At 51.8% G+C, this 13,710-nt stretch overlaps 1 protein-coding gene across 14 annotated transcripts in view; it reads right to left on the reverse strand.

Moving 5' to 3' along the window:
* Positions 1-13,710, reverse strand: part of Ccdc187 (coiled-coil domain containing 187) — a 56,756-nt gene that overhangs the window by 25,559 nt on the left and 17,487 nt on the right. For 10 of the 14 annotated variants that reach the window (XR_866017.2, XR_866018.2, XR_866019.3 and 7 more), the window contains 7 exons: positions 13,104-13,220; positions 11,478-12,616; positions 10,925-11,022; positions 7,410-7,479; positions 6,900-7,260; positions 6,455-6,626; positions 2,819-2,931 (listed from right to left, as the gene is read on the reverse strand). Coding sequence is in view for 11 of the 14 variants with exons in the window: in XM_011239121.2 (XP_011237423.1) it covers positions 2,819-2,931; positions 6,455-6,626; positions 6,900-7,260; positions 7,410-7,479; positions 10,925-11,022; positions 11,478-12,616; positions 13,104-13,220 (2,070 nt within the window). In the remaining 3 variants the exon portion in view is untranslated. Of the gene's footprint in view, positions 1-2,639; positions 2,932-3,375; positions 5,648-6,454; positions 6,627-6,899; positions 7,261-7,409; positions 7,480-10,924; positions 11,023-11,477; positions 12,617-13,103; positions 13,221-13,710 lie in introns of those variants that run through there. The other 4 variants (XM_030251795.1, XM_011239120.3, NM_177841.3 and 1 more) reach the window with 3 other exon arrangements.

Raw genomic sequence — 13,710 nt, forward strand, 5'->3', positions numbered from 1 at the left:
CTCTCTCTCTCTCTCCACACACACACACACACACACACACACACACACACACTATATATATATATATATATATATATGCATATTCACGTATATACATACATGTATACACACACATATAATCTACTCCATCACACCAACTACAGTTCCAGGTCTTGGCAGCCACACATGTCTGATGGCTACCACAATATCCTCCACCAACAAACATCCTACTGAGCAGAGATGCCTAGGTATTGAAGTCCTGAGAGTTCCACTGGATGTGGCTGCTTATAGTACTAGTCGGCTGGAATTGAAGGCCTCCCTTTCATTGCTGTCCCTGTGGCCCACCAGCACGTTCTGCTCAGAGAACAGCAAATGAGGCTAAGGGATAAAGACCGGGTTCCCCACCCCCACCCCCATATAAGGAGTGGGCCAGACCCTTGAAGGAGATGGCCTTCCTGTTGTGATCAGAAATTGCTCCTGACTCCCACACAGCATCTGACCCTGTCCAGTCAGTCTGGAGAAAGAGCAGATTTAGCCCATCCAGTGGTTGGCAGACCAAGGGTATTCTGGGAATCTCACTGTCTCTAGATTGCACTTTCAGGGGAGGCATGGGGCTTTGTTCTGGTTTAAGTGTTCCTTCTCAAATTTACGTAGATATTTAGTAGCCATGGTAACAGGGTTAGGAGGTAAGGCTCCTAAAAGGTGATTGGGCCACTAAAACCAGGAAAGGAGTTATTATAAGGGGGAGGGGGTTGGGCTGTGGGTGTAACTCATTTGGTGCTTGCCTTGAGTTCCATCTCCAGTACCCTATAAACTGGGTCTAATGGCGCATGCCTGCAGTCTCCCATCTCTTGGGAAATAGAGGAAGGAGAATAGGAAGGTCAAGGTCACCCTTCACTACATAGTGGATTAAATAAAAGCTAGCTTGGGCTACCCGAGTCCCTGTCTCAAAAGAAAACAAATGACCACAAATGGTTCTGCTAGCCTTCTGCTGTGTGGTGGAAAATAAGAGGCCCTGGGTAGTACTCCTGAACTTCCCACCTCTCAACTGTGAGCCCATACATCTCCGTTCGACACAAGTTCAGGCTGTGCCAGAGGCTACAGGCTGGAGGCCCATGTAATGTTAATGTCCCAACTTGGCAGGCTCTGGAACCATCTAGGAGACAAGCCTCTCTGGGGTTTACCTAGAGTAGGCTAACAGAGCTAAGAAGACCCACCTTGCTCTTACCATGCCATGGGCTCAGGTCAGGACTGAGCCTCCGTTACTCTGTGCCTCCTGAAGGCTGCTGCCTCGAGTCCACTGCCCTGTCTTTCCACAGGAGTAGTCGCTACCTTTGAAGTGTGAGCCAAGAAAGCCTTTCCTTGCTTAAGCTTAATTCTAGCTGGGTATTGTGTCACAGCAACAAGGCAAGTAGCAAAACCAGCAGCCAAGGCCTTTGCTGGCTGAGGATCTCCATGTCTTGTCCTTCCTGGCTCAGAACTTTACCTGCCATCTCCTGCTGCCCCTAAAGTACAGATTTTATTGGGATAGGGCCTGGCCTCTGATCAAGGTCAGATATTATGTCAAGCTCATAGGTCTGTTGTATGGGGCCTTAGAGAGTTGGCAGCTCTTGCGTGAAGCCCCCAGGTATCCTATTTTAGGTGGAGAGAGTCCCCAAGAGCCAGAGCCTACTGTTTTTCACACAGATATCCCTCACCATATATGCATATACTTCTCTGTAAGTACACATAAGAGCTGACTCACACTTACCAGTATTTCCCTGGCTCTGAGGCCAGTCTGAGACATCCCCTACCCACCCTGCCAGCTCTACCCTGTAGGGGAAGCCTGGGCCTCTGCTAACTGCCCAGGCATTCTCCGGCCTTGATGCCTATCCTGTGATTCTCTACGGCTTTTTTGTCTGGTTGGGGATATGGGCACAGCTAAAGGTCACATTTACTCTCCATGTTTCTCAAAGCCAGGCATGACCACTTCTATTGTCTTTTTGCTCTGGCTTCATTGTGTAATATTGGGGATTGAACCCATGGCCTTATACATGCTAGGCAAGCAGTTTACATTTGAGCTGTATCCCCAGTTCGGTCTCCTGTGTGTGTGTGTGTGTGTGTGTGTGTGTGTAATTTACTTTTGTGTTTGCTTTGCTGTTGTTTGTTCGTTTGTTAGTTCTTGCTATGTATCCCAAGCTGGCCTTAAATTTGTGATCATCTTCCTTCAAGCTCCTAAGTGTGGGGCTTACAGGATGATATTTTACTATCATATTCAAAGCCTGTCCTTTGAGGAAAATAAGCAAACAGCAATGACAGAGCGAACAGGGTCTCAGACTTGTTCCAACCCAGCTCCATATCACACTGGGCAGAAAGGTTCTCACTGCAGCCCTACAGACCACTAGCAGGATGCACCCCGAGGGTAGGTTGGCTCTCCCTGGGCATTCTGTGGCTTCTGCTAGCAGCAGGAGAATGCCTTATACCCATGCCAGCTCTTCAGCCCTGAGTCTCCTAAGCTGAATCCTAGGAACAAGGACACTTAAGTACCAAAGAAAAGGTAGAACCTGGGCTGACAGACACAAGGAAAGAAACAAGGGTGACTCTTCTGGATGCAGGAGTTTGAGTGGCTCTTCTAGAGACCACAATGACAACTGTCATGACAATCACAACAGGAGCTGAGTAGGTGGTAGGGGCTGGAGAGCCTCAAAACACTTTAATACTGATGTGTGGCTGCCATCCACATAGAAATAGGTCTCCTCTGCAAGACCAAGCTCAAGCTAGGCGGTGGAAGAGGCCCACGGGAGGCCCCCCTGGCCACCTGACCAGCCAGCCCAGGGCCTATCTGCAGGCTCGCCCTTACCGCAGCTCCGGGTGGTCCAGGGCGTTACCAAGCCTTCCTTTTTTACTTCTGGCATCTCTTCCTGCCAAAGGGAGCCACGGGTGGGGTCTGGTGCATCTGGCATCCCAAGCGAGCTAGAAGACAATGAATACGTGGTGAGTGGAGTCATGACCAGGATGGGGGAAGGGAAGGATGGTCCCAGTGCTCACTCAGGGGGAATGTCCTAAGATCCGGGCAGTGTGTCTAGAGCAGACCTGAGGGCTTAAGCCTGGGCAGAGGATGGGCCTCTGACCCACAGAGCAGCAATAAGCATGTGGTGCTTGTGTGTGGATGATTTGTAGGATGGCCAGTAGGCCACAGCCTCCATCAGCCAAGTGCGGTCGCAGTGTGTGCCTGTGCGTGTGCATGCATGTATGTGTGTGTGTTGCAGCCCTGCCAGTGTGCAGTGTTAGCTCCATCACAAGCAGCTCTGCAGGTGGGATCACAGCTCGATGTGGCAACATAGCTATTCTGATCATCCCTGTAAGCTGCTAAGAATACCATCCACAAGGCTTTGTGGAATGAGGGTGATAACTCACAATACCACTCCATGGCTAAGGACTGTGCCACTGCCCCACAGCTGTGCCAGTGAGGTAGAGCTGGGGCATCAGGAAAGAAGCAGAGCCATCATTAAGGATTCTAATTCTCTATTCTGCATGGTCTCAGGCAGCGTCCTCCCTCAGACAGGAAAGGCCTTTCTTTACCCAGGTCAAAACAGCCACAGTGGGCGGCAAGCTGCCTGGTGCAGGTGGGCACACAGCAGCTGCAGGGATTAGAAGGCTTTGAAGCACAGACAATGAATATAGACATGGGCTGGTGTAGGCGGTGAACACAGCCTCTGGTCACTCTACTTTCTCCCAGAGGCACCATCTGTCCCTGGTACATAGTGACCTGGACTCAACCTGAGTAACCAAATATGTCACTGGTGCCTTGTCCAGCAGCCCTCAGGGCCCACAGGTCTCTATCTCCAGCCTTCAAGTCAGGTACTGTGCAGGGCGAGGATGTGGTATGTCCATACCCGACCCCTGCCTGGAATAAAGCTCTTTCTGAGCATATGGGCATACATGAAGGCTGCAAGGCACGATAGGGATACAGACATAGAAGCAGATTCCAGAAAGCAGGAGAAATGGGGTGCAGTTAAATGTGAACAGAGGTGGGGTCAAGCCCCATGGACAGCTGGCTAGAATGGTGACAGGCTGGGCCCTCGTCCGTCACCAAGTGCCTGTATGTGAGGAGAAGATTCCACCCAGGCTCAGCATGAGTCCAGACCCTAGATGGTGCACCTCAGGAGAACAGAAGGAAAACCTGGAAAAATAAGAGTTGGCTTAGCTCCTCAGAAGTAAACTGGCAGGCCCGCCAAGCTGTGACTGGTCACTCGGTGAGACTAGCAAACCTCCTCCCTGCTCTCCCTGAGCCCCCGCCTTTCTGGGAAACAGGCTCTGTTTATCATTTCTGCCTCTTCTGGCCTCTCCTGGACTCTTGGGATAGTACTCTGTAGAGTCCTGTAGAGCTCTGTGGCCCACCAGGTATGCTCATCTGGGGCAGGAACACAGCAGAAAGATGGCACAGGTGTGTCCCAACCTGCAGCCCAAGATATATGCCCCAGGATGGCTAAGAATACATCCAACACAAAACCAATATATTCTGACACTTAGAAATCTCTGTTCATGTTAGCATGAACTATATAGATAATAAAATGGCCGAGAAATTCCAACAAGTTAGACACCCCTGGAGGGGGAGCCAGGTCACGACCCCTGTGTCAGGAATTTTGGGGCCATGGTCCTCTGACCTGGGTCTGGGACCTTGGGGTCACTTAGCCTGTCCATCTAAGAGCCTGGAATATCGAAATTAACCCTCCCAAAAATCTGGAACAGTCCATGTTGGAGTGGGATAACAGAACTAGCAGAGGGAAATCCCGACACAATGCTGCACCCTACTGGCCATCATGAATCAGTGACGACACGGGCCTCACCATCCAGGAAACACCAAGTCCAAGTCACCTTCTACAGTCAGGAAGTTCATTAGGGGTGGGTTCCCTTAGTGCAGGGGATGCACCTGGAAAGAAGTGCCCCAGCTCCAGGAGAAACAGGGGTAGGGGTTGTAGATGTCGCATCGCTTTCTGCTTTAAGTGGATGCACTGGAGAGGGGAGGAAACACGAGCTTGCTCGAGGTAACCAGACAGGACTGAGATGTGACATAGATTCCCCCCTCCATGGCTGGGCCAGCTGTGGAGAAGCAGCCTCCCTTTGGATTCTGCCATCTTAGTCACAGCCTGTTCTTCCTGCTCTGAGAATGTGGTATCTCTGGCTTACATAGCCTCTCCTCTTCTAAGGCAACTAACCAGATGCCAAGTAGAAGACAGCTCAAAAGCCGGGCAGTGGTGGCACATGCCTTTAACCCCAGCACTTGGGAGGCAGAGGCAGGTGGACCTCTGAGTTCAAGGCCAGCCTGGTCTACAGAGGAAGTTCCAGGACAGCCAGGACTACATAGAGAAACCCTGTCTCGAAACAAACAAACAAACAAACAAACAAACAAAAGACAGTTCGGGGCTGTGGCTAGCAGTGAGGCACAGTCCCTGTACATGGGGCCCACACTGAGGTCAGGGGTTATCCTGGTGAACTCTGTCAAGCACAGACACAGGGCCAGTTGGGCCTCTGTGGCAATGGCCTCCCAGTCCTCTCCAGAATGTGCCCTCTCAGTTCTGGCCACCATTCTGTTGGAGTTACCCACCTAGGATGCTTCAGTTTAAGGACAACAAAGGGAGAGAGACACAGAGCGGTCCCTCTGGTCAGAAGCACAAAGGATCACAGGAGGAGGCTGGGGGGAGGGGAGCAGTTGGGGACCACAGAATTTCTAATGTTGGAGGATGCCTTGGACAGGGCCTGAGTCAGACAGCAGCAGGCGGGGTGGGGGTGGGGTGGGGTGGGGGGGATGTTTTAGGAGACAGGAAATGTTCAGTCCTGGAGAGGACAGGAACCACAGCTGCAGATAGAGAAAACCTTTAGCTTTCTGGTGGGCAACTGCTGAGGTCATCTGCAAAGTTCCTACAGCACAAAAGACTCCTAGACCCTGCCCACCTGGGGATTCAGTGGGGGGGCCGCTAAAAGTTGGATGTGGTGGGGGCAGCACGGGCCTGTCTAAGAGTAGGTAGGAAACACGGTGAGATGTTGTGTGAGGGCACAATGAGGGTCATAAAAACTACAGAAGGGACATTACAAGCATGTATGGACTGCACCGGAAAAGACTAAAGTCAGGATTAGGGACCAAGGCCATAAGTCCTGTGAACTCGACATGGGACGGTGAACCCCGTGTCAAAGTCCTTAGATAACTCAGCCTGCTACCAACCAATGAGGAAAAGCTAAGGCAAACCGATTTCCTAAGGCCTATGGGCCACCACAAAAGAGTGTCTTCCTGCCTGATGAGGGGATCAGGTCAGAGGCAAACTAGATGTGTGAAATGGGCCACTGCCAGAGGCCGAAGAGCCTATGGCACGTCTAGGGGCTGTGTCCCTCTTCATCCGACCTGATGCACCCAGACTCCTGTCTGTGTCCTCTAGGCTAACACTAAGACCCTCCACAGAGGACGTGAGAGGCAGACCTAAAGGCAAACTGGACTCACCTCTTCATGCACGCACCGAGGGCCTGGAGGGTAGCCATCTCTCTCTGCAGCTTCTTCTCCAGCCCCTGTATGGCTTCTTTGGAAAGGGCCCCATGACTTGATGAGCCAGCAGGGCAAGACTGAGTGTGAGGGATGACCTGAGACACTGAGGCAGGGGTGCTAGAAACAGGACCTGCAGAGCATGGAAGCCTTGATGGCCTTCTTGCCCTTTGGGGAAGTAGGGCAGGTAGGCAGCAGGCTTCAGGAAGAGCCTCCTCCTCCCCCAACACAGGACAAGACAGCTATGGCCTGTGCTGTGTGTCACTCCTGGAGCATCAGCTATTGTCACCACCCTCATAGTCTGGGCAACAACCACCCTGCTCTCCAGACAAGAAACTGAATGGGGCCCTGTTGCTCCTAGCCCAAGGATCATCCAACAGGCATGACACCCATTGTCCAGCCCTACCTTGGGGCTGGCTTTCAATGTGGGTCCCCAGGTTTGGGTTCGGCAGCTCCCAACTGGGGCTCCATGGTAGCATTTCACCATCCTGGAAGCAGGTGCTGAGGAGAAGGGGCTCAGCCTGTGAATCCACCAAGTCCCGGGGACTTTCTCTGCCCCCTTTAGACATTAAGGTTCTGAGGTAAGAGGGCGGAACGAGTGTAGGGGTGGCAGGTGCTGTGCTGGGGCACAAGGGCAGCACGTCGGATGCCAGGTCACCAGATGTGTCAGGAGACGTCGGCTTGTCCAGCTTGGTGGTTAGGATGTCAACACGTTGCCTGAGGGCCTCAGCCATGGTCTCCAGTGCCTGCAGCCGGGCTTGCTTGTACTGGAAGTGCAGGAGGCCCCATGGGCTCAGATACTCAGTGTCCTGGGGGTCCAGGTAGATGCACAGCCCCACCCCCACCCTGGGCAGAACCTGGCATTCCATGGGGTCAGGGAGGAAGCAGTAGATGGTAGCAGAGAGGCGCCACTCACGCCTTCCAGGGGCCGTCCAGTGTCCTGGGTCTCAATGCGGTTCCACGGTTTGTTCAAACACAAACAGAAGCTGCAGGGAGAGGAGAGTGGTTGAGCACCCTGCCCCAGCAGCATGGTGTTGAGCAGTGTGTACAAAATACATGTGTGAAGCAAGGAGAGGCAATGAACACATCTGTGAAGGGACAGAGACAGGGTTGACCACAGACCAGAAGTCAGGGCTAGGACACCACATAGCAGGCCACACATGGCTCAGAAAAGAGGATCAAGTGTGGGTGCGGCACGGAGAAAGGCTAGCAGAAACAGCAGAAGCTGCAGTTCCAAAACAGCAGTCCGGCAAGTCCTCAAATATCAAACACCAAATGACCACATGTTCCAGCACGGGTAAACGGATAAGATGTGTCCAGCATCCCCACAGCGACAGACAAGGCAAAACAACAGACAGAGTGTCCACGAACAGAGGATACAACAAACAGAGTGTCCAACAACAGAGTGTCCACGAACAGAGGATACAACAAACAGAGTGTCCAACAACAGAGTGTCCACGAACAGAGGATGGAGCAGCATCACGAGGCCATGCGCACAGTGGGATGTTTCTCATATGTAAGCACAGAGAGAATGGTACCTGCTACACCAGGGGTGAACCTCAGAGACATCCAGTGACAAGGACACATGTGACAGCATTCCACATCTCTGAGTTCACCTGAGCCATCTGATCCAGACAGACAGACAATGCAGGGACTGACAGGGGATTCCAGGTTGGTGTTGGGGGGGTGGGGGTGGGAGGGACGACAGAAGATCCATTTGGGAAGAGTGGAAGATTCTGAGGGAGGATGGTGGGGATGACTGCACAGTACTTGGAGCTGGGGCCATGGCTATGCACATAAAAGCATTAGGCCAGGCATTGGGGTCTGCAATCTCAACACCCAGGAAGCTGAAGTCAGAGCACTGTTAGTTTAGCACAGTGAGACCCTCACATTAAAAACAGAGCAAGTTCCTGCTGTGGTGTTGGATGCCCTGAGTCCCACCGAGCATTTGTGAAGCAGAGGCAGGTGTATCTGAGTTCTAGGCCAGCCAGAGCTACACAATGAAATCTCCAAACAAATAACAATAAAAACCCATTCGAGCCAACAAAAATGAAGCTAGGTGGTGGCATAGGCCTGATAAGACCAGCTTCTCAGGAGGCCGTGTCAGGAAGATCACGAGGTTAATGTCTGTCTGAGCGACTTAGTGAGACCCTGTCTCAAAATAAAAGGCTGGTTTTTGTTTGTTTTGCTTTTGGTTTTAAGGCTAGGAAGTGGGCAAACACCTTTAATATTAGCCCTCAGGAGACACAGGCAGATAGTTCTTTGGGAGTTTGAAACCAGGCAGAGCATAGCAAGATCTTGTCAAAATAAATACATGTCAAAAAGCCAGGGATGTAGCTGGATAGTAGAGGGCTTACCTAACGTGCATGAAGCTCTGACTGGGTTCAAACCCAACACAGAAGACAAGAAGAGAGCGTGTAAGATACCAATGGGGAGAAGCTGATCAACTGAGCTCTAGCTGAAGTTATTCTCACCACCCTTAATAAAACATACTGTAAAACACCAAAAATTTAGAAGAAAGGGTGTTGAATATGTTTTATCATACAGAAATGATAAATATTTGGAGACGGATGCATTTAAACTAATTTAAATATCATGCAATGTGTGCATGTATCAAAACACCACATGCACTCCATCTATCCATATGTACAATTTTATGTTTTTATGTATCAGTTCAGCAAAAAGTTAAAACAAAATCCAGATGGATTGAGGATTTAAAAAATGGTTATCGTTGTAAATATTATGTGCATTTTAGCATAGTTTTAAAAAGTGGAAATAAAAAAGGGCCAGGATTCGGTGAAGGGGGAGAGGTCTACAGTTTTCCACAGTGATGGGGACACCCTCTCTATCACGTAGAGAGCTAGAAGAGGCAGGACTACCCATGGGTGTGGTAACTGGTTGGACCTGAGTCCTCCTCTGTTTGGAGCTAGAAGCTGCTTTAGAACTTCCCTTCAGACATGACATGAAATCTCAGGCTACCGTCAGGGACCAACTACAGAGAAGAAAGAAGGGAGTTGGGGGAAGGAGTCAGAAGGAAGGAGGAGTAGGGAGGGAAGAGGGAGGAGGGAAGAGGGAGAAGGAAGGAGGAAGGAGAGAGGAGAGAGGAGGAGGAGGAGGAGGAGGAGGAGGAGGAGGAGAAGGAGGAGGAGGAGCCATCTCATCTAGGGCTAATGGTATATATAGAGGGGTAGGAACAGACATCAAGGAGGTCAGCTCAAGTTGCTCCCAATGCCAATACCAAAAACATATTCCAAAATGTCCCTAGTGAGCCTAAGGCAGACCGTTTCTGGAAGCAACCTTTTGAGAGGAGCTGCCAATGCCAGTTTTGTGCCTCCCCCTTTCTGTCCTGGCCATGAGTACCTTAGCAGGGGACCAGAATGAAGCCAGAACAGGGAGTGGCTGGCAAGACCAAGAGGTGAGGGAGGAGAGGAACTGTCCTGTCCTGGTGGTAAGGGAAGGGGATGAGAGGGAAGGAAGGAGGAAAGAATCAGCTCCCACACGTTGCTGGTGGGGGCAGAAGGTGGTGAAGCCACCGTGGCAAACAGCATGCAAGTTCTTCAAAGAACTCCATAAAGGAAACAGTGCGTGCAAACCACCACACATCCCCTTGGAGTGGGGCTTTATGTTCCCCTTGCTGGGTCTGCTGTTATGGAAGCATGTGGGGCACCTGGGGCAGGCGGTAACAGATTAGGAGCTAGACACCTAGGTCGAGTCCTCTCACCTAGGTCAAGTCCTTTCCCTGGTACTCAGGGCCAATCATAATGCCAAATGTTGAAATCCCCAAAGAGTAAATTCCTCAAATTCTAAAATTCTGATCCTGAAGTATTAAAATTCTGAATGTTGAAACCAAAACCCTGAAAGCTGATGTTGTGAACACTTCAGTTCCCAGGAAAAAGGCCTGCGTGAGAGGGTGGCAAGCAGGCTCTGTGGCTGGGACCCACCTGCTCTCTGCACAGCCTCAGCTCCTGAAAAATACCTAGAAACCTGGGGACATATTCATGCCTGCAAGGGGCTCTCCAAAGACCAGTATGCCCTCCTCAGAGACCCTCAGAGGGTCCCCAAGAAAAAGAGCAGTCTCCCACATGACTGTAAACTCCAAACACAGGCCAAGAGCACAGGACTGTATCACATCTCCACCCACATCAACAAACCAAAGATCTCAATGAGAAACCCTGACTCAAATAACCAAAGTGAATATGTTGTCAAAACCAATATCTGAGATCAACCCTGGCCTATCCGAAGTGACGTTCTCACCTCAGCAAAACACAACAGTGTCTCTTCTCTGTCAACACTGAAGTGTCATGACCAGTAGGAAAGAATAACCCCAAGGAGTCACACTGTCATGAGCAATGTCAGAGAACCCTGAGTTCCCCTGCCCCTCCCCCACTCTGAGCTCCTGTATTTTGGCCCAGAAGGAGCATCCCCACCCACCTGTCTGGAGCCTCTTGGTCCCCAAGCACCATGCCAGATGTCACTTTGCTCCATGTCTGCTCACGTGGTGAGCCCAGGCTCCCAGGGGCTTCCATGCCCTAAAGCAGAGAGTACACATAAGACCTGCAGCCACATTTCAGTTCAGAGCTGGACTCCAGCCCCTACCAAGGGCTTCAAGCTAGACTCTCAGAGCATTTCAAAGAATTAGGGGTGAAGAGGCAAATGGGTCCCTGTAGCCTGTCTACCTGTGCAGACATTGTGCAGGGACTCCCGCAAAGGCCCAAAGAGGAACCAAGTTCAGCTAGAAGTATCTTCCAACATTGTCACCACCCCAGCCAGGGACAAAGGTACCCCATGCCTATCATTTTGCCCTAACATGGTCTCTGTCTCAGGTAAATGCCTGCAAGCTGCCCAGAGCCAATGCCATGTCTACCCTTGGGCCCAGTGGCACCCAGCCCCCACCTGTGGGTGGGCAGTAGGCAGCCAGGGGTAGCACAGAGCCTCAGGCTCAAAGGTTGGCTGATCCTCTTTTTGTCAACCACCCAGCACATACCCCAGACTGCATGGGAACAAAAGTGACGATGCCAGGGCGCCTCTGGGAGACCACAGGGATGTCCTTGCCAAGGACGGCCTCTCGTTGCTTCCGGTATACCTCCTGCAGCCTCTGGTTCCGCAGTTCCAGAGTGTGTGCAGCCAAGGCCTTCTGCTCCAGGGCCTGCTGCCGTCGGGCCTGAGCTTTCTGACGCATGAAGTCACGTAAGGACTCAGAGCTATGTTGCTGGCCCAGAGACCCCCGTGGCCTTGGACAGGGTGTGTCCTGTTCCTTTGCTGGTTTGCTTTGCAGCAAGTCTTGGGAAGGCTCTGGCCAAGCTGGCTTGACTTTTGAGGGAGGAGGGACAGCACTTTTGCCCTTGCTGGAGGGACTGGACCTCTGCACAAAAGAATTACTCCAGGGATCCTGGAGAGCAGAATGCGGCCGACTCAGAGAGTTCCACGGACTGGGCTCAAATACCTCCCGATCTTCACAAGCTGAGTAAGCTCTGCCGGCCAGGGCACTCCAGGGCCGCTGTGAGAAGGGGCTTGGCTTTTTAAGGGAGCTCCCAGACTTCTGGACAGAGATGTCCTGGCCCTGAGCATCCCAGGTCCTCTGTGGGTAGGTCTGCCTAGCCAGGGCACTCCAGGGCCGCTGTGAGAAGAAACGTGGTTTTTCTGGGGTGCTCCCAGGCCTGGGGAAAGAGGAGTCTTGCCCCTGTCCTGTCCAGGTCCTCCGTGGACAAGACTCGTGCTCAGCCAAGGCTTTCTTCCTGTGTTGCTGGCTGTGCAAGTTCCCAGCTCTGTGCAAGGAAGAGTTCTTTCCTTCTGTCACAGTCCAAGCAGTCTTTGAGGAGCCCTGCATGTCCTGGGTGCTTTGGAGTCCCCGATCCCTCTTCCCTACCAGGTTCTGTGGCTTTGGTTTCGATAGTGAGAGCTTCCTGTCCACTCTGGGGCTCCTGGTAAGCTCCAGGCCAGCCTGGATTTGTTGGCGCAGGTCTTGTAGGGTCTCCATAGCACCATGGATAGTTGCTGACTGATCCTGGAAAGCCAGGCTGGGTGTATGCTTGGAAACCTGCTGGTCACTGTGGGCAGACATGGGTTTACACAACCAGGTGTGGGCAGGTGAGGCCTTGACAGCTGCTGCTTTCCTGTCAGAGCCTGCAAAGACAGGCGACAAAGTAGTGTTAGGGTCTGAGGGCTGGAGGAAAGAACAGACCTGTTCCTCCATTCAGGAGACAACATGGGGTGACTAGGGAGGCCCTGGCCTCATCCCCACAAATTTCCTCTCAGCCTCAGCCCTCATGATCAGCACACAAAGGAGAATAGGGGCTGCTTTTAAGTGAGCCACCTGTTTTATGTGTGTTAACAGGGTGCACATGGAGGGGTGATGGGTGTCCACCTCATGAGTGGTCTCTCCCATCTGCTCTCTTCACAAAAGATCAAGTAGTACATCTGTTCCCAAAGCTGAGAAGAGCCTCTCTCTTCCGGTTTGTAAAGATAATTATACCCAAATTTCCATCTCTGAGGGAAAGCTTAAGAGAGGCTACCCAGCTTCCACCCTCCCAGGTAGCAAAGAAATGTTCTCTGTGCCCACCCACTAATGCCACAGCAAAACAGACCAGGCCAAGGCTGAGGCCTGAGGTACCTAATTCCATGTCAGGGACCTTGCTCTGGAGCCGGGAGAGGGCAGCAGGGGGCCCAAGCAACCGCCTCACGAGGGCTTGTCCTTTTCGCCAGGCGTACACACCAGCCAACTCAGAATCTTAAATAGAAAACACACAGTAGGACCCATGGCTCTCAGACCACTGGCAAGGGGCCATACCAATTCCAGAGACAGCTTAGCATGCCCCGCAAGGGTCCACAGAGAAACCCCTCATATCCAAACCCCTGTGGGAACAAAGCCAATCGTTTAGTCACTAGCCAGCATGGTGCATCTCTGTAATAGTGAAGTCCTAGGAGCCTGCTCAATGGAGGTTATATAAAACCTTGCCCCTAACAGGTCTACCTATGGGCTGTTCAACACTAGCCCAGGCACACAACCTACACTTGACCAGGAACAATGACAAGGCCACAGCCCCAGATGACACCTGCAGCTGGTCACTCAGCCATGGGCTCACACCAGAGCCACAACAGCCAGCAATGTCATGACCTTAGCAAAGAGATTAAGGTTCCCTGAAACTTGTTAGAGTCACATCAGTGGAATCAGGATCAGAGACAAGTTTAGCTGGCCTAATGGTACAAAAATAAATGAC

The sequence above is a fragment of the Mus musculus genome, chromosome 2 (assembly GCF_000001635.26).
Source record: "Mus musculus strain C57BL/6J chromosome 2, GRCm38.p6 C57BL/6J".
Taxonomy (NCBI): domain Eukaryota; kingdom Metazoa; phylum Chordata; class Mammalia; order Rodentia; family Muridae; genus Mus; species Mus musculus.